The sequence below is a fragment of the Brachyhypopomus gauderio genome, chromosome 19 (genome assembly GCF_052324685.1).
Source record: "Brachyhypopomus gauderio isolate BG-103 chromosome 19, BGAUD_0.2, whole genome shotgun sequence".
Classification (NCBI taxonomy): Eukaryota; Metazoa; Chordata; class Actinopteri; order Gymnotiformes; family Hypopomidae; genus Brachyhypopomus; species Brachyhypopomus gauderio.
In genome coordinates this window covers 10,360,555-10,379,471 of record NC_135229.1, presented here as the reverse complement: position 1 = coordinate 10,379,471, position 18,917 = coordinate 10,360,555, and the positions used below count along the sequence as shown (strand labels likewise).

The 18,917-nt window shown below is 43.3% G+C and overlaps 6 protein-coding genes across 6 annotated transcripts; 1 reads left to right on the top strand and 5 right to left on the bottom strand.

Moving 5' to 3' along the window:
* The first annotated feature begins 189 nt into the window (after window positions 1-189).
* On the top strand, window positions 190-2,868 carry sbds (SBDS ribosome maturation factor). Its single transcript, XM_076981680.1, has 5 exons — window positions 190-388; window positions 603-732; window positions 944-1,144; window positions 1,872-2,036; window positions 2,244-2,868. Exons 1-5 carry the CDS (start codon window positions 261-263, stop codon window positions 2,370-2,372), a joined length of 753 nt encoding a protein of 250 aa, XP_076837795.1. The 5' UTR covers window positions 190-260; the 3' UTR covers window positions 2,373-2,868.
* Window positions 2,416-3,866, bottom strand: LOC143483015 (claudin-3-like). Its single transcript, XM_076981681.1, has one exon. It carries the CDS (start codon window positions 3,820-3,822, stop codon window positions 3,160-3,162), a length of 663 nt encoding a protein of 220 aa, XP_076837796.1. The 5' UTR covers window positions 3,823-3,866; the 3' UTR covers window positions 2,416-3,159.
* Window positions 3,867-4,284: 418 nt separating this feature from the next.
* cldnj (claudin j) lies at window positions 4,285-5,239 on the bottom strand. Its single transcript, XM_076981365.1, has one exon. It carries the CDS (start codon window positions 5,237-5,239, stop codon window positions 4,619-4,621), a length of 621 nt encoding a protein of 206 aa, XP_076837480.1. The 3' UTR covers window positions 4,285-4,618.
* A 757-nt stretch (window positions 5,240-5,996) lies between these two features.
* On the bottom strand, window positions 5,997-7,200 carry LOC143482648 (claudin-4-like). The gene has a single exon (XM_076981065.1). It carries the CDS (start codon window positions 7,132-7,134, stop codon window positions 6,457-6,459), a length of 678 nt encoding a protein of 225 aa, XP_076837180.1. The 5' UTR covers window positions 7,135-7,200; the 3' UTR covers window positions 5,997-6,456.
* A 1,215-nt stretch (window positions 7,201-8,415) lies between these two features.
* LOC143482649 (claudin-4-like) lies at window positions 8,416-9,597 on the bottom strand. Its single transcript, XM_076981066.1, has one exon. The coding sequence runs from the start codon at window positions 9,506-9,508 to the stop codon at window positions 8,876-8,878; it is 633 nt and encodes a 210-aa protein (XP_076837181.1). The 5' UTR covers window positions 9,509-9,597; the 3' UTR covers window positions 8,416-8,875.
* Window positions 9,598-12,048: 2,451 nt separating this feature from the next.
* Window positions 12,049-15,937, bottom strand: LOC143482650 (uncharacterized). The gene is made up of 2 exons (XM_076981067.1): window positions 15,375-15,937; window positions 12,049-13,192 (listed from the first exon to the last, which is right to left on the bottom strand). Exons 1-2 carry the CDS (start codon window positions 15,851-15,853, stop codon window positions 12,454-12,456), a joined length of 1,218 nt encoding a protein of 405 aa, XP_076837182.1. The 5' UTR covers window positions 15,854-15,937; the 3' UTR covers window positions 12,049-12,453.
* Between the last annotated feature and the right edge of the window lie 2,980 nt (window positions 15,938-18,917).

The following is an 18,917-nucleotide window of genomic DNA, read 5'->3' as shown; positions in this document are numbered from 1 at the left end:
AATTCAGTAAATGTACTAAATTCACTGAGTATGCATTAATATATTTCAGCTTAATAAAAGTAATTCGGTGTTAAACCGTACATTTTGGTTAGAGTAATCACACACTGTCCACTTTTATTTTGGGGAATAAACTTGATGAATATTTATTTATTATTCGTGGCGGAGCTCCTGTCCGCCAGAGGGCGGTAGAACCGGGCGGGTAGCGGAAGAAGAGGAGACACACACGGCTGGGAAGCGTCACGTTTTCTGGAACATACAAAATGTCGATATTTACACCCACAAATCAAATTCGCCTGACGAACGTTGCGGTCGTTAGGATGAAAAAGGGAGGCAAAAGATTTGAAATCGCATGTTACAAGAATAAAGTGATGAGTTGGAGATCAGGAGCGTAAGTACTTTGCTGCCATGTCTGCTGCCTTCGCTATGGGTGTCTGGCCGCACAGTTTGAGTTGGGCCGATGTGGGTAATCGGTCCTCTTAACAGACAGACAGCGGGAGGGTGAGACACCTGTGTCCCCGCTGGGAGGGTGAGACACTTGTGTCCCCGCTGTTGGACCTTTGGCACATTGTGTTGTTACACGTGTTGTTTTTGCTCTGCTCTAGGGAGAAGGACCTTGATGAAGTACTTCAGACACACTCAGTGTTTACAAACGTGTCAAAGGGCCAAGTGGCAAAAAAAGATGACCTGTCCAAAGCCTTTGGGACGGATGACTTAACAGATATATGCAAACAGGTTGGTCAACTATTAGGAGAACGTGGGGACATGGATTTATTTTTAGCACGAACGTTTATTTACCTACAAACATCTGTTGAACATTTGCAAAGTGTTAAAGGTGTATTTGTGTATCATGTAGTCGACAGATGTCAGGTTGGGCCCCCACAGCTTGTGGTGTAATTCAGGATGTTTTCAGTGCTGCTTTTGAACGTTTTGTCGTGCCTTTCAGATCCTCGCGAAGGGAGAACTTCAGGTGTCTGATAAGGAGCGGCAGAGTCAGCTGGAGCAGATGTTCCGCGACATCGCCACGATTGTGGCGGAGAAATGTGTCAACCCGGAAACGAAACGCCCGTATACCGTTAGCCTAATAGAGAGAGCCATGAAGGACATTCACTACTCGGTAAAGGCCAATAAGAGCACAAAACAGCAGGTGAGTTGGGTGATTCCCAGAGCACGTAGAGCTGAGAGGACAACCTGTAGAAGAACTGGGCTGGTTTTACATGTACTGTACTACCTCTTGTGTGGTTCAAGAGGCACTGTTGCATTACAAGTGCGGGACCCACATGTGAACACAAATAACTATATATAGTGGCACCTTTTGTTTAATCAACTTTTGTAATAGACAGGTGAAGTTATAGACGACAGGTACAGTTATAGATGAGTTCTGTTAGTTCTGTTGCAAAAGAAGTGATATCTCACAATACTCTCGGATTTGCAATACAAAAGTTATTTATGCTACATATGTATGCTAAAATGTGTCATATAAATATTCTAAACAATATCCTATCAGTGTTTGGTTGCTGATGAGGAGAAAATAAATTGGGAGAGGGAATGTTGTAGGAGAAGAGGAGTTTAAGCTTAATGATTGTGGAACTGAATCTGAGACACACAAAGGCCACACCGATGCAGTCTCATACAGACCGATGCAGTCTCATACAGACCGATGCAGTCTCACAGACCGATGCAGTCTCATACAGACTGATAGTCATGCATGTTTAAATTTTACAGTGTAATCATAACAAACAATTGCTTTTAATGACAATAACAGGTAATGACATGGTTATTGTGTATTAATGGCATTTCCCCTAATAAGATGTAAAGGCTTTTGTTGTGAGTGGTGGCGTGAGAGGAACTAGCAGCTCTCTTCTTCGTCTCAGGCCCTTGAGGTGATCAGACAACTGAAGGAGTCCATCCAGATCCAGAGAGCTCACATGCGTCTGCGCTTCATCCTGCCAGCCAGGGAAGGGAAGAGGCTGAAGGAGAAGCTGACGCCACTCCTGAAGGTGGTGGAGAGCGAGGAGTTCGACGATCAGCTGGAGATGGTAAGGGTGTGAGGTCCATGAACATGCTGCTAAGGTCAGGTGTGTGTGTGTGTGTTAAGTTCTTGTAAGTTCATGTTCCTGCTGGTATTTTCATTTAAAACGCATACAAAAGTTTGTGAGAAACGGAGAAACACAGTACATAGCTCTGCACTGAATGTAGTGCTTTTTCCCCAGTGTGTGACTGAAATTCACACCCTTGTCCTCTAGGTTTGTTTAATAGATCCAGGCTGCTTTCGGGAGATCGATGAGCTGATTCGCTGCGAAACAAAAGGCAAAGGGTCCGTGGAGGTGCTCAACCTGAAAGACGTTGAAGAAGGAGACGAGAGACTGGAATGATCTTGCTTGAGCTCCTGCCAAAACATTGACACACCACACTAACTGCAGCTTTAAGTCTTTGTGCTTTATTTTATACCGGGACATGTTTTAATTGCTTTGTGTAACTTAAAATGTTCAGCAGATTTTGATAGAGCTTCTAGCTAGGTGTTTCTAGTTCTGTCTGTTTCTGGCTGCACAAAAGGCTTAAGTGAAAAAGACTAATATATCCAATGAATTCAACTTAAATCAAAGGAGGGTTTATTTTCTGTGAAAATTTAAGTAATTTGTGTGAAATTAAGTAATTTCACTGTAAGATGAGCAGTGGATTGATTTATTAAAATAAATATAAGCATTTGAAATGACATTGATTGCCTTGGTCTAGTGCTGATGAGAGCATGTATGTCTTTATATGTGTGCCACCCTAAATGACTCATCAGAGCAGCTTCTGTTGCTTCTGTTCAAGTGCAAAATCAGCACGTAAGAAAAATGTGTGAATAAAACATGAAACGTTTCCCACTTTTGCCTCTTCAGTCCTTCAACATCCTCATCTACTTAAGGAAAGGAAGCAACAGCCGTGGCTATGACTTTAGGAAAGGCTGGCCATGTTCAACTGAGTATTTGAGGACCACAGTTCATACATACGTTAGACGCTTGTACATACTTACGTTGAGTATAGCACCATGGAGAAAAGTAAATCCAAACCTTTACACATCACGTTAACCTTAAAGCCATAAGCAACATGTACTGTTTCAAGCATGAACCCCTAAGAGTACGTAGTGGTGTTGAGTCCTCAACAGGTGAAGCTTTTTCAAACGGGTCTGGTGGTGTGCTGGTACGGGCCGGGTATGAACGCAGCCCTGTGTATAGCGAAGAGTGGATCGTCTAGGTTCTGCTCTGTTGTTTGTGCGGGTCGTGTTTGTTCTCGTGGCTTTCTCAGGGACAGCAAGGCCAGCGTGCTCAGAGCTCCTCCTCCGACGAGCAGCAGGACGCTTCCGGTCCACCCACAGTATAAAGCTGCCCCCCAGTCCCTGGCCAGGGGGGCTTTTGAGTCCAGATCGCTGTACGTAGCATGTGTGGTCCAGGATACAGCCACGAGCAGCAGCAGTCCGGACAGGAGAAAGCCCAAGCCGGCTGCCCCCTTAACGTAAGCCTGCCGGGGGAACTTCACTATGCCTACCAGGTAGCCCACCACAGGGAATATTCCCATCCCAATGGAGGCGGTGAGCAGGGCTTTCCAGGAGCGAAAGCTGGCGGCGAGGAACAGCAGAGACTGGTAGAAGCTGCAGTGCAGTATCCCGGTACTCATGTCCTGCCAGTTCAACCAGACGCCGTCCCAGTACAGGGGGAGAGCGTCCGTGACGTTGTCCATGGTTCCGGACACGTTCCACACGGGCAGGAACCTGGTGAAGATGGTACACAGCCAGCCGGCGAAGGTCACCCCGTATGAGACCCACTCTACCTTCTCATCCATGTTCCACTCCAGGCGAGCAAGGCAGAGCGGCAGCTGTATAACCATGGGGGAGGAAACCAACCGCTCTGGATTCCAGAGCTGGGCGTGGGGGCGGTGCAGCCTTCCCTAGAGGCAGCGACAGACCTGCTGTTGCATGGTTTCAAAACAGACCTTTTTTTTTTTGGCTTTTAATGAATTTTTTTTTCTTTCTTTCCGCCCAAAGGGCAAAACAATGAGATCGTTGTTGAAATCAGCAACCTCCCATTCTACTCTGTGAAGGATTCTTTGTAAGACATGACTCATGTGAAAATAAGGCATCACCAAACATGAAAATGGAACCAAATTTTATTCAAATAGCAACACTTAAACAGCAGAACACAGAGAAATGGGATGCACTATCTACACTGAAGTTACATGCAAACCGAATATTTAGTTGTCTGTTAGTTAGAGAAGCAAACTGTAACCAGTACAGTAATTTTTAAGGTATGGTTTAATGTCAGAATTATGTCATAATTGTAATGTGTATTTCATATACAACTTACATATTTCATACATGCACTAATTTAACAATCGATGTTGTGTTTAGTATAGTAGGACCATGCCCTTTATATAAAGCTTCAGTTTTACTCTGAATAACAGATGTTTACCACTGGAGCAGTTTTCCTTCCCTACGTTTTAGGATCCATTTTGTAGGTTTGACGTAGAAATGTTTGACACTGTCGAATTGCAGTCATGAGACACAGTGGAAGGTTCTAAACGTAATCGTGCCCCTTTGTACCCCAATTACAGGTTTCATGTTTTTGTGTTTTCTCCGACCTCAGACGTAGTTTTTAAACGCATAACCGCTGTGGGTGCTCGTGTACCTGGGCACGTGCCCACTCTTCTCAGGCGGGCAGTTGGTGCAGAGAATCGCACCACCCACAAACAGGAAGCCCGCCGTCACCCACCCCACGTATATGGCAGCCCCCAACTCCCTCTTCAGTGCCTCGTGGACGATGGGGTTGTGGAAGTCCCTGATTATGGAGTCGGCCGTCCAGGATACAGGCACGGCCGCGGCGAGACCGGCGAGCATGAACGTGATGCCGGCGGCGACCACGATCCGGGCCTTGGCACGCGGGTCGCTCAGGCAGTTGGTGCAGTCGGCCCCGAGGAGGAAGACGAGGAGGGCCAGGCAGGCGAGCGCCATGGTGACGACCACGAGGCCGCGGGACGCCTGCAGGGCCGGTTCCAGGTCCAGTAGGGCGTCGTACAACTTGCACTGCATCTGGCCCGTGCGCTCGTACACGCACGTCATCCACAGACCCTCCCAGAAGACCTGCGCCACCACGATGTTGGTGCCGATGAAGGCGGTGACCTTCCACATGGGCAGGGCACAGATGATGATGCTGCCCGCCAGGCCGATCATCGCCAGGGTGACGCCCAAGACCTGCAGAGCCATGGCTGGACCTGGAGGGGAGGACGTTCACACGTCAGCACAACCACAACGGGCCAACTTTCTATCCAAGCATCCCTGCTGTCTTGCCTTACAGCGCAGGGCCTAAGAAGGTTCCACCACTAGATGGCAGTACTGCACAAAGCATGATATTTCAAATACTCTGGGAGTTGCGTTAATGTCTAGTTGTATTTCAGTGCATGTTATATACATTTAAGACAAACCTGTCCCAAATTACTGTAGGAAACTGTGTACTGAGCCATTATTCCTGTTCAACACTTATATAAACTGATAGTGAATCTAACAGATTGCTTATCAACTGATCAAAATCACCATACTGCAATAATAATTATGTCACCATTTATCTTGCTGGTCCAGATATTCAAAGTTTGAATATGTTTATATGCATAACAAAACCATTTTGATTCCTAAAACAATTATGTGGACTTGGGAAACAATGCTTGAATTATGCTGTAAATATATTAACCTCTGTGTGGGAAGTGTAAAGTGAATCTCTTCCTCAGATAAGCAGAAGACAGCTCAGTATCTGGGTATTTCAGTGTGGCAACCACATGATATGATCTCTGTCCTGTAACCAGGGTCAAGAATGCATAAGGCAATGTCGGAAAATGAAATGTTTAGATCTGAGGCCTTTTGGACACTCAAACTGCATTTCTTCACTTCTCAGTTTCTTCTTGTTAGTGTGGTTGAAACCAATGCCCCTCCCCCTCTCTAAAGGTCCTCCTGGCATGCTGGAGGTGTGGTTGTGGCAGGGCTCACATGTTCCTTGGCAAACTGGTTTTTGTTGTGTATTGACCTTAAGGGAGGAAACCGGCACCCCAGGGATGAAACACTACCATTGAAACAAAGGCACACGTTTTATTGTAGCATTAAAAGTTAACGGATGAACACAGACATTGCTTGGCTATTCATTTAGACAATTGCAAATGACAGTTGCAAATGACATTATACACACATCTTGTTTCACTGAATGAAAGTCATACATAAAAATGATTCATACATAAAAATGATACATATCTATCTTTTTATCTTTCTATCTAACTATCTATCTGTATACATATATATAAAGAGAGATAGATATAAATATACACAATAAAATAAAATAAAAACACGGCATTTTAACTACAAAGTGTTGCATATTTATATATGCAGAATTTGTATGCAGTAGCACGTGTATCCAAAGGACAATGTCTTTCACACGTTTAAATGTAGGTCTTGCACGTAGGCGAGTCACTCCTCAGAGTCGCTGTTATATGGCTCGGTGCAGAGCTGTGCTTCTTCACCGTTTGGTACTTGAGGGACGGTCCCTGGTCATCCCTAGGAGGGCAGGAGCTGCAGAGAAGAGCCCCGCCCATTATCAGCAGTAGTCCCGCCCCCCAGCCAATGTAGAGTGAAGCCCCCAACTCCCGCCTCTGTGCATCGACCAATACTGGGTTGTAGAAATCTCGGATGATGATGCTGGCTGTCCATGATGCAGGGATCAGGCACAGGACGCCCGAGATGATGAAGAGCACACCTGCGGACAGCATGCTTCTCTTCTTAGTGGTCTCCTCCTTGATGAAGTGGGTGCACTTTCCAGCAGTGAAGGTGATGCAGAGTCCAATAAGACCAAGCACCAGCGACACGACCACCAGGGCCCGGGCGGCCTGCAGGTCCGTGGTGAGCGCCAGCATGGAGTCGTAGGCCTTACACTGCATCTGCCCCGTGCTCTGCACCGCGCAGCTCATCCAGATGCCATACCAGAAGATCTGAGAGGTGACGATGTTGGTTCCGATGAAAGCCGTGACCCTCCACATGGGCAGGGCGCACGCAAAGATCACACCAACCCAGCCGATCAGTGCCAGGATGCAGCCCAACAACTGGATCCCCATGGACGCCATCTTCGCGTTAGCCGTGGCCAGCGCGCAAAATCAAGCAGCTCGCTGTCTCTTCCGCAAGTGCAAAACAGAAAATACGGGCGGTCGAGTCGCTTTTAGTGTGTATAGAAAAGAGGCGTGTGCTGTTATGCAGGACTGTATTGGCCAGCCAAGGAATACCAGCCTTGCCAGATTCTTTGTGCATGGAAAAACGAAGGTGGGGGCTGTGGTTCCCTCTGTCCTGTAGCTCAGTTTACTGCGCCGTGATTGAAACCTCAATCAGATGTTTGATCTGTGAGGTGCTCTCTGTCTGCTAAAAGATGAAAGACCATTTGTGCCATTGGCACCCTGTTTTTTTAAAGGTGGCCAACGATGCCATTCTCACTGTTTATGAACCTCAGAGCTCTCTTAATTAATATCCACCCAGTACAGTAGGAAGATGTGCAAAAATCATACAAACAAATCCAGTCAAAACATGTAAACCATCAACAAGTATCAGAGAGCAGGGACAGGAATTAAAAAATGAATCCCCCACTTGTCCTCTGCCAAGCGGTCTTTTTCTGTCAAGCTCAGATCCTCTACCAGACGACTGGGATCTTGAGTGTCCTACAGTATCTCAGCTGTTCCCAGGACAGCACTCAGATCTTATTCCCAGAATTCTCCTTATTTATGGGTCACAGCCTCTAGGTTATTTACACACTGATACCAGTATCTCAGTAGTTACCACGGGCTATTTGGAAGTACACAAAGAAGACTTCTATCATGAGAGACACCTTATCCACAGCCTTAACCTTACCACACAGTCTAATACAAACCTATTTTGTAAACCGTCTATATAAATTAAATTCATATAGTATTTGATCATGGGAAAAAATGCTAATTAGAATCAATGCTTTTTTTCATCCATGTATTTGCATACTAAACCACCATTATCATACCAACCTGACAAGAAACAGAAACCTGTGAAACCTGTGAAACAGTCTGTGAAAAGACTTCAGTTCCCAGAGTGTCTGAGTTACATTTGCTTAAATCTGTGCCCCATAAATGATACGTTCTGACACTATAGGATTATGATCTTGATTAGATGTCTGTTCAGTAATTTCATATCAAACCAGTGGTTATGAATTTTATAAGTAATTGCACCTGACTTAGAAAAGGAGCTTTAAGGAATTCTCCTATTGTGATGAAGGCATAACCCATGTAAAACACGCACCCAGAATATCCGCGGAGTTACCATACAGCCAGGACACTAAAATACCATTGTGCCTATTAGTAGAGAAATCATTCAACATTTGAAACCACAAATTCTTTTAGGAAACTTTATTTTAAGTTCCTTCAAAGATTCAATGTTCAATTGGACAATATTTTTTACTTACATCATAATTATAAATAACAAAAGACAAAAAAACACATTTATTTTACATGGTATGTAAACTATACTGTTATTAAGGTACTGAACCCATAAAAAAAATTGCTTGTTTGACTTAATCACACAACATAGTATTTCACATTATTACATTCATTTTCATACATTTCCTCAAGACAATTTATGTAGGACAAAATGATAATTACAAATCTGCTGTTCTCGTCTATTCCGAGAGCTCAGGTTACGCTCGCCTTCACAGACCTCAGCAAACCTCTTCTTCTCAGCTTTGCCAAGTCCTCCTTATTACGTCTCAGCAGAACCAGTGGAACAAGAAGAAAGAGTTTCAAAGTGGAACGTTTAAATGAACTAGGATTCAGTCTTTCCTCACAGGCTGTGTCCTCAGACGTAAGCCTTGCTGGTGGCCATGGAGCGCGGCTGGGAGTACTTGTAGACGGGCATCTTCTCCTCCTGAGGTGGGCAGGAGCTGCAGAGCAGAGCTCCACCCAGGATCAGCAACACCGCAGCTCCCCAGCCGATGTAGAGCGAAGCCCCTATCTCCCTCTTCTGGGCGCTGACCAGCATGGGGTTGTAGAAGTCCGCGATGATGGTCTGAGCCGACCAGCTGACAGGGATGAGACACAGGACCCCAGAGACGATGAAGATGGCACCGCTGGCGATAGCCACCTTGATCTTGGTCATCTCGTCCTCCACGAAGTTGGTGCACTTTCCCCCACCGATGCCCAGGACCATGCCGAACAGAGCCAAAACGATGGAGATGATGATGAGGGCTCGGGCAGCCTGGAGGTCCTGGGGTAGCGCCAGCATGGAGTCGTAGATCTTACACTGCATCTGTCCCGTGCTCTGCATGACGCACGTCATCCACAGTCCTTCCCAGATGATCTGTGCCGTGACGATGTTGGCCCCGATGAAGGCCGTCACCTTCCACATGGGGAGTCCGCAGGTCACGGTAGTCCCCAGGAAGCCGAAGATGGCTAAGGTGAAGCCGAGAATCTGTCTGCACATAGACACCATTGTGTATCTTTGGTGTGTTGGTGTGTGAGGAAGCTGTCTCTTGGCTGTAGCTCTGCTGTCGTGTGGGTAAAGTGACGACTGACCTTCACTGCCCAAGTTATAAGACTCTTAGAAGGGTGGAGTCAAAACTCCCTAAATGTTTGTGCTGAAACTAGTTCTCAGGATTGGTTTCAGGCTTGACTAGATTCCTCAGCAACACTGATAGACAGTTTCGATGAGATTTGCATCTGACTTTCGAAAGCAAAGAAATGTTCAGAGAGAAACAATGACAAATCCCCTTTAAGCGGAAGAGGGTTTAATGAATGTAGATTTGACTAGCACTTTCATCTATCTTAGCAGAAACAATATGATTCTAAACATCTAAGCTACATCGTTTTTAAACATTTTTGTTTTGTTCTGACATAAGAATTTGCCATCACACATAAATGTAGGTCTGCTTTTAGCCCCAATACATACTCACATATGTAGGTCACCTTTAGGTCCTGTTGAGAAAATGAGTTTTTTGCTTAGCAATAACATTAGCAAAAGTATATTTTGCTCATCAGTAAAATTGATATTAAAAAGTATATATATATATATATATATATATATATATATATATATATATATATATATATATATAATTAGATAAATAATTGCCACCTTAATCTTTAAGCTATAAAAGTTTATTCATAATCTTACAAGGGTCATTATGCATATTGTTGCAACAGAAACAGAAAACAGTTTAGGTCTACAGTAAGTGTTAGACTCTTGCTAAGTGTCTGTAAAATATGTTCTATACTGATAAGCTCCACAGAAGGTGACTTGCAACAACTGCCTGTAACAAAACCCTATCAGGCTGAGACACAGTGAACATGAAATAACGTAAAATCATGCATGTATGTACGAGAACTCTGTGTGTGGGATGGAAGAGGATTGTAGGGGTGGAGCAGTAGCATGCTTGTTACAAGTAACTTTCGGATCTCTCTGACGTACATGTTTTTAATGTATGAGATCCCCGGAGATATCTCTGTTCAAATAAAGGCTTTTTTGTTATTGCAATAATTTTGGTCTGCTGTTCCTGCTATCTCCTTTTGCAGGGCCGGAGTGAGCCCCCTTTTCAGCCAGGGAGTTTCATGCCCAAATCCAGCTCACTTTTTTCCAGTCCGCCCCAACTAGAGATTGACATGAGCCGGCCCATCGGAAATCCTCCCGAATCTCCCGATTAGCCACTCCGGGCCTGTCCTTTTGTATCAAACGAACACGCTGGGTTAAAGTGGTTAAGAGAAGTACAGAGCCTAACAGTCCATTATATACTCACATATGCAGTACAAATACTTCGTTACCTTACTTAAGTAAAAATTTTAGGTAGGCCTATCTACACTTTTCTGAAGTAGCCTACTTATTTTTCATCCGACTTTTACTTCTACTCCTTACATTTCCGCGCAATTATCTATAGGCCTACTTTCTACTCCTTACGTTTAAAAAATAGCCTCGTTACTCCTATTCATTTTGGCTTGTTCTCAATCTAGCTTGTCATCGTTAAAAAATCAGAAGTATAAACATACACCATTCCCACATCCTATTGCTTTGTGCGCAATTCATCGTACATGTCAATTCACACTCCAGCAATGCCATAGCAGACATGAGTTCAGTATGTTTACTATGACGATGTTCATGGCAGAGACTCAAGCGAAATGTCTCAGCTAAGCACCGAGTAGCTGGTATCCAGGAAGACCAGTTAAGTAACCCATACGGTATATCAAAACCTGCGTTGTAGGTTTTTTTTTTGTCATCTGTGTATTTGTCATCATTGTAATAGCCTACATGTTTTGTGTCGTGCACCGCTCTCACCACCGTGACAATATGGTTTTAATACATTTGCATTGTACTAAAATGCATTCGTTTTAACGGGCATACATGCGGCTGAAACAGGTAGCCTAGTGCATCCCTAATTTTAACAATAACATAACATTTAAAAATAACATTTGTGCTATTGTGGCTTTTAGAAAAATGTTTTATGGGGGAGGTGGGGTAGTGCCCTATAGGCCCGGTGACGCAGCCTATGTTTTTGACCTTAATGGCATTCCCTTACATTACTTTTACTTTTATACTTTAAGTAGTTTTTAAACTGATACTTCTACATTTTTACTTGAGTAAAAAGACTTCATACTTCAACTTCTACAGAACTATTTTAAAACCATAGTATCTATACTTCTACCCAAGTAATGAATGTGAATACTTTTTTGACATTTTTGCACATACGTAGGTCTGCTTTTAGCCCTATTGTATACTCACATATGTAGGTCTACTTTTAACCCCATTATATACTCACATATGTAGGTCTATCTTTAGGTCCACTATATACTCACATAGGTCTGGTTTTAGCTCTGCATTTAAAGATCAGCAGCTCATAATTACCCCACATAAGTGTTGTCTGTTATTTACCTGACAGTTTAGAACTTTACAGAGCACCAGGGTCTGTGAAAGCACCAGACTATTAATCTGTTGTCTGTTAATCATGGTTGAACTGTAACATGACTGATAGCAAAATGCACATGTGTGTGTGAAATACAAAAACAAACTTTAATGACAAACAATTCTTCTGGCTTATGAGAGTTAACATCTCCCAATAAAGCTCATTTTCTATTTACCAACAGTGAGAAGCAGTCCAGTACAATATCTACAAAACGCTGATATAACACAATCTACAAATCAAATGTTTAATTTACTGACAGTGCTTAAATATACAGAAAATAAGCAAATTAAAGCTGCTAAACAGGTTTGACAAAAAGTCTTTGATTGAAGGTCAGCATCATAAACAACACAACAACAAAGCATCTTGAATGCTGATGACGGTGCAGATATAATCATTTTCAAATTTGCACCTGAAGACTGAGATAATTGAAAGCAAGTCGAAAAACACTTCATTTCAAAGAAACAGGAGTCCATGATGAGTTCACTGCCTATGGATATTGTCTCGGAGCAGCAACGTATGTGGCCGGGTATGATTTGTTTGGTACATAAGGTCCAGTGTAGGGAACATTGGGTGAGTATGTCCTGACAGGCATGTAGGGTCCTGGTGCCATCATGGGGCTCTGGTAGGGGTACATGCCTTTCATGTACGCATCCTCTTGTGGTGGACACGACGAACACAGCACGACCCCCCCGATGATGAGAATGGCTGCGGTTCCCCAGCCGATGTAAATGCAGCCACCCAGTTCCCTCTTCGCGCTGGTGGGCGTGAGAACGTTGTAGTAATCGGAGATGGTGTAGGCTGCAGACCACGACACGGGGATGATGCAGATGACAGCCGCCACGATGCACAGTGCTCCACCCAGGATCACCATCTTGGCCATGGAGGACTCGTTCTTCAGACAGCTGCTACAACGGCCGCCCACGAAAGTCAGCAGCACGCCGACGGCCGCCACGATGATGGCGATGATGGTGAGGGCGCGGGCGGCCTGAAGGTCCTGCATCAGGGACATGATGGACGATTCCATTTTGCACTGCATCTGGCCAGTGCTCTGCATGACGCAGTTCATCCACAGGCCGTCCCACACGATCTGCCCCGAGACGATGTTGGAGCCGATGTAGTAGGTGGTACGCCACATAGGGAGGCCACAGCAGAGACACAGTCCAACCAGGCCGATGAAGCACAGGGTCTGACCCGACACCTCTTTGGCAATCCGCCCCATCACAAAGCTGTAGTGGTCTGTTTCCAAGCACGGCAGCGACCCGGTTCCTCGCAGAGAAACACAGCCAGGTATGACAGGCTGTCAGGAAGTGGCAGCCTGTTTGGAGAGGACTCTTGCAGGGAGGAGTCATGTGACTAGAACTGTTTGGTTCTACCAGAAAATCCAGATTCCACAAATTCTCAGTACTCCAAGTGGATTGTAGTTTAATACACACCTGAGGAACAGGTTTGCTTCCTTATATCCTCAAACGCAGACAAACAGAGGCGTGGTGTGGCTGCCGGTGTTAGCAGTAAAACATAAAACAGTTTGCAACTGATTATCTACATTACCAGTCAAAGGTTTGGGCACACCTGACTAAATTCATGTTCTTAATAGAAAAAAGGCATTTAAATCTAATGGATTATGCTTAAATTTCTTTTTAAGTCAAATAAAAATTGGTAAAGGTGCTATCATATATGAATTCATCCTCAACACACAGACACACAGACACACACACAGACACAGACACACACACACACACACACACACACACACACACACACACACACACACACACACACACACACAAACACAATTTTAAATGCACCCTCAAACTGTTTTATTTCAGAACTGATGTTCCTCACTCTACAAGGTCTCTGCATGTGTGAGAATGTCTTCATATGTGAGAATGTCTTCATATGTCAGAATGTCTTCAGGACTGAAGACCATGCAAAAGCTGTCACTGAAATATAGAGTAGCTAGTTTCGGCATCTTCCCAGTTATTTTAATGTCAAAATAATAAAAAATAAACATAGCAGGTGTGTCCAAACCTTTGACTGGTAGTGAATATAAAAAATCTTGTCAGATAATATATGAAGAAGATTCTAGAAACTGTAGTAAATATGTATCAGTAGTAAACACTGACAAGAGAGTCATGAGGGAAGTAAACAGAGAAAAAGAATCCAAGGCAGAGGGTGACATGTCTCCCACATAGCCTTATTGGCCAAGGAAGTGATTTCCAGTAGCACGTGCAGAGCACGATGATTTAAGAACAGGTTTGGACAGACCATCCGAGCCCTGACTGTCACTGACTTACGCCAGTTTATGGTAACATACAGAAAACAGGTTTAGAAACTCAAGACAAAGGACAGCATGTCTGTCTTTGGTACAGCAGAGTCACTTGCAAAAAATTCTTTAAATAGACACTCCAAAAGTTCAGTCGGAGCTTTCTGAAAATTGAGTTAAACTACACAAAATACATTTTCTCTCTTTATTGGCATACAGCAGCCATTCAAACGTACAAAACGTCAGGAAGTTAACATGCAAGTTTTTATAAAGATTTCTTCAAAGAGATTTTTTTTGGAAAATAAATCTATTATAAAGTATTAACATATGTGTATATCCCTGCAATGACCTGGAAGTGGAATTGGCCTTATTTTTCTGTATCCATTACCTAAAAAATTTATAATAGTAATTTAATCTGAATTAATGTTTAATTTAGGACAGCATTTTGGTTTACCCAAATATGTGTTGTGACTGCATCTTTATGTGCATTCAGCATCTTTACGTACAAAAAACAAAGTTTAGCTGAAAGTGAAATCATGGCACTTTTATCAGTTAAATGTCTTCTTCTGTAGCCAAGCACAGATCCACCCTGGAGTGCAGTATGATTTAATATTTCAAAACACATACAACTGTCACAGACATCTGACTGACATGCTGAGTCATTCTTTTTTTTTTCTTTTTGCTCCCAATAACAATACAGTCATGCAGTGTGCTCAATGAGGCCATGTGGCACAGTTCATGTCAGCGTTCTTAAACATATCGGTTATGGGCTGGATGAAAAGCAGGTGGATCCAGCACTTGAAACACCTGAATGCACTTCAAGTGGAGAACTGACCTGTCAGATGAAACTCCAGATGTTAACTAAATCAAAGCAAACTAGAACTAAACAACATAAACTATAGCAATTCAGATTTTTTCCCTTGCTTGTCAATTGAAAGTCAGTGGTGTAAGGTTATCCCCCCCCCCCCCCCCCCCCCCCTCTCTCTCTCTCTCAGACGTATTCCCTGGAAGAGGAGGTTGTCCTCACAGGAGAGAACTTGGAGCTATAGATGCGCTGGTCTTGGGGAGGGCAGTTCCAGCAGAGCAGAGATCCCCCAAGAAGCAGCATGGCCGCCGAACCCCATCCGATGTAGAGAGATGCCCCCAGCTCCCGCCTCTGAGCATCTGACAGCGCGGGGTTGTAGAAGTCCGAAATGACAGACTGGGCCGTCCACGACACGGGGATGAGACATAGCAGGCCGGAGATGAGGAAGAGCACTCCAGCGACGATGCTCGCCACGGCCTTTGTGCGCATATCCTCAATGCAGTTTGTGCACTTCCCACCGGCAATGGACACCACCACCCCAAAGACGCCAAACAAAATGGAGATGATGATCATGGCCCGGGCGGCCTGCAGGTCGGAGCTGAGCGCCAGCACGGTGTCGTAGATCTTACACTGCATCTGCCCCGTGCTCTGCACCACGCAGGTCATCCAGATGCCCTCCCAGACCAGCTGTGCCGTCACGATGTTGGCGCCGATGAAGGCCGTGACCCTCCACATGGGCAGACCACATGTCACCATCACCCCCAAACAGCCCACCAGGGCTGTCAAGGCACCCAAGATCTGAACTCCTTGCGATACCATTCTTTGACTTGAAAAGAGGATCAAGACGAGAATCTTCTTCTGAGAGCCAGAAGAAGAAGATCATAGCTCAGCAGAGGGGTGGTATTTATAAGCTGCAGGCTATAGAGTGTAGTTGAAGAAATGCTATGACTCTTCCCAAGATAATTGCTGCTATCTGATCCTCACGCCCTCATGATTCTTGAGGAGTCTGTGTACATCACAAACAAGGTCTGAATGACCTCTGCGATAAGTGACAAACACAAACACCTCAAGGTCAATGATTTTACAAACAGGACATTTTGGCTTGATGCAGAAGAGATAATTCAGGTCATGAAACATGGGTTTATATGGGTTTCACCCTCAATTTCCCCCACAGCAAGAAAATTATCTAATACTAATACATAACTGTCATTATGAGAACAATCAATTCACTCCAGTTTTCATAGCATTTTCAACACTATGTGCTCTCACAAAACAGCTTTACAGAATCAGATATAGAAAGTGAATGCTAATGTGTTAATGTCTACATTTTGACAGTATTATAGCTTCCTTAAAAGAAACTATAGTGGCCATATATGGTGGTGCCTATCTCTATGGTGAGTATCTATTGTGGGTGTCTATGGTGAGTGTCTATGGTGGGTGTCAATGGTAGCCTCTATGGTGACTGTTTATGGTGGTCCCTATGTTGTGTGTCTATGGTGGTCTCTATGGTGAGTTACTAAGGTGGGTGTCTATGTGGAGTGTCTATGGTGGGTATCTATGTTCAGTGTCTATGGTGGTCTATATGGTGGATGGATGTCCATGGTGAGTTTCTATGGTGGGTGTCTATGGTGGATATCTGTGGTGAGTGTCTATAGTGGGTGTCTATGGTAGTCTCTACGGTGAGTGTCTATGGTGAGTTTCTATGGTGGGTGTTTATGGTTGGCTCTATGATGGTCTCTGTGGTTTCAGTGGTGGTTCTGGTGGTCCGACCCTGTTGTTTGATTTATGGAAGGTTGATAAATAATGATCTGGAGAACCTGAGTGAGTATCTTTTGTTGACAGGTCGTTGTGAAGGGTGACATAACTGTCCTGTAACATTCAGGTCAGAACATACAACATTCTAGTTTATGGACTCAACACTTAATTACTAATGTTATTTTATTACTAAACTTTGTATCAGCATCAACGGCACAATTCCTGATTGAAACGTTAAGAGAAACTTTATCAAAATATTCAACATTAAAATGGTGGTTTTCCATAATGTACTGAAATAAAAAGTGTCACTACTTTAACATAATAATATAGAAAAGTCTTACTGTCCTTAAGTAATCTATCACCAAGCATCAACACATTCCAGATAATTCACCTTTTCAAAAATGGAAAACTCAATGTGTAGTCACACATGTTTTATGGTTATTCATAGCATATTTTGAATTTGTTATTTATAAGTACTCAAGTAAAGTGAATAAATAATGGTTTGTGTTTTTATTTGTAAAACACTTAAAGACTATTATTGTATTTGGGAAGAATTATTTAGAGACAGTCCCATCAGACTGTGTATAACCTGAAACAAGAGCAGATGAGACATTTGGCAATACTACAGCCATCAGCAAAAGGGTCAGTGACAAATAAGGGTTGGTATCCAAATTACAAATATGCTTTAAACATGTTAAAACAACATACTAGATGTTTGTTTAGATGTATAGTTTGCATTTCTGTTGGTGTCATAGGATTGTATATGACATTTCTACCATTTTTAACCAATTAAAGTATCACAGTCACATTCAATTGTCAAATGGTGTAACCACAAAAGCATGACAAGTATTAAATAATTCAGCCTTCTAGACAATATGTAAGTGTACTGAAGTGATTTATTATGAAATATCATTTCAAATGATATTTAAAATATTTTTTTTCTAAACTAAGATAATATGGGATTTTGGTGTACTGAGCAAGTCAATATTCCATAGACATGAATGTTTTCTCTCTAATCTTGGGTCAGTTCGTTAAAAAAAATGTAATTTCATTTTTAGAGTGTAGTACAGTGCTAAAATCATATTCATAGTCATTTATTTTGTGTAATATTAGATTTTATGAGAAACATTGGTTACGCCAATTGACATTTATCGGTTACACCAACTGATGAGAAGCAAACGACAAGCAATTGACAATTTAAGTGTCACGGTGGGTCAACCCAGACGCCACCAGAGGGCGCGCACACACACTCCTTCCCTCTCACACACACCCACTCCGACTCTGCGCACGTCCTCTCATTCCCGAACACTCCCTCATTCCCAATCACCCGAGTATTAGAACCTGTCACTAATTGGACTCGGGCTCTTTAAATCCCCACAGGTGGTGCCGTCCAGTGCTGCGCAGCCTCTGTTTCCTGCTGCCTCTGTCCCCGCGTCACATAAAGTTAAAAAAAAAGTCATGAAGTTAAGTGTTTTAGGTGTTTTAATAAATGTGATCAAAATCTAATAGATTTTTAAAATACTATATAAAACAATACTTTTAACAATGAAGAAACTGACTGATCTCTGATTATGGTACAGTAAGAACAATTCATACACCTTATTCATCATATTACATTAAAAACAATCAAATGTAAGACGATATCTAGCAGAAGGAAGAAATGAGATATGAAATGTTTTGAACATTGCAAACGTCCATATCTCAGTGAGAAAGGTTACAACCCTCTCCTTTTTCACCTCTGCAATTTTATTTTTGTCTCTTTCTGTTTCTCAAACGCACTTTCATTCTTTTCTTTGCTTTGACTTCATCAACTTTCCGTTGCAGCTTTTTTGCCTTCATTCTTTCACTCACGTTCCTTGTTTTTATGAACCTTAGCTTCTCCCTTTTCTTCAGCACTGCTCTCTGTTTGCTGGTACTTTTCTACTCTACCCTCACATGAGTGGAGGATGTCTGTGGTCTCTTTAAACTTGGCTGCACATAGTCATTATCAGCAACATACACTATGGGCTCTGGAGGGCCATTAAAAGCTGCTCGTCTGCTGTTGAATGCAGTGATAGAGGAGTAAGGTCCAAAACTTCAGCAAGCACCCTTTTCTTCTTCTCTTCTCTCTGTACTGCCTCTGATACTG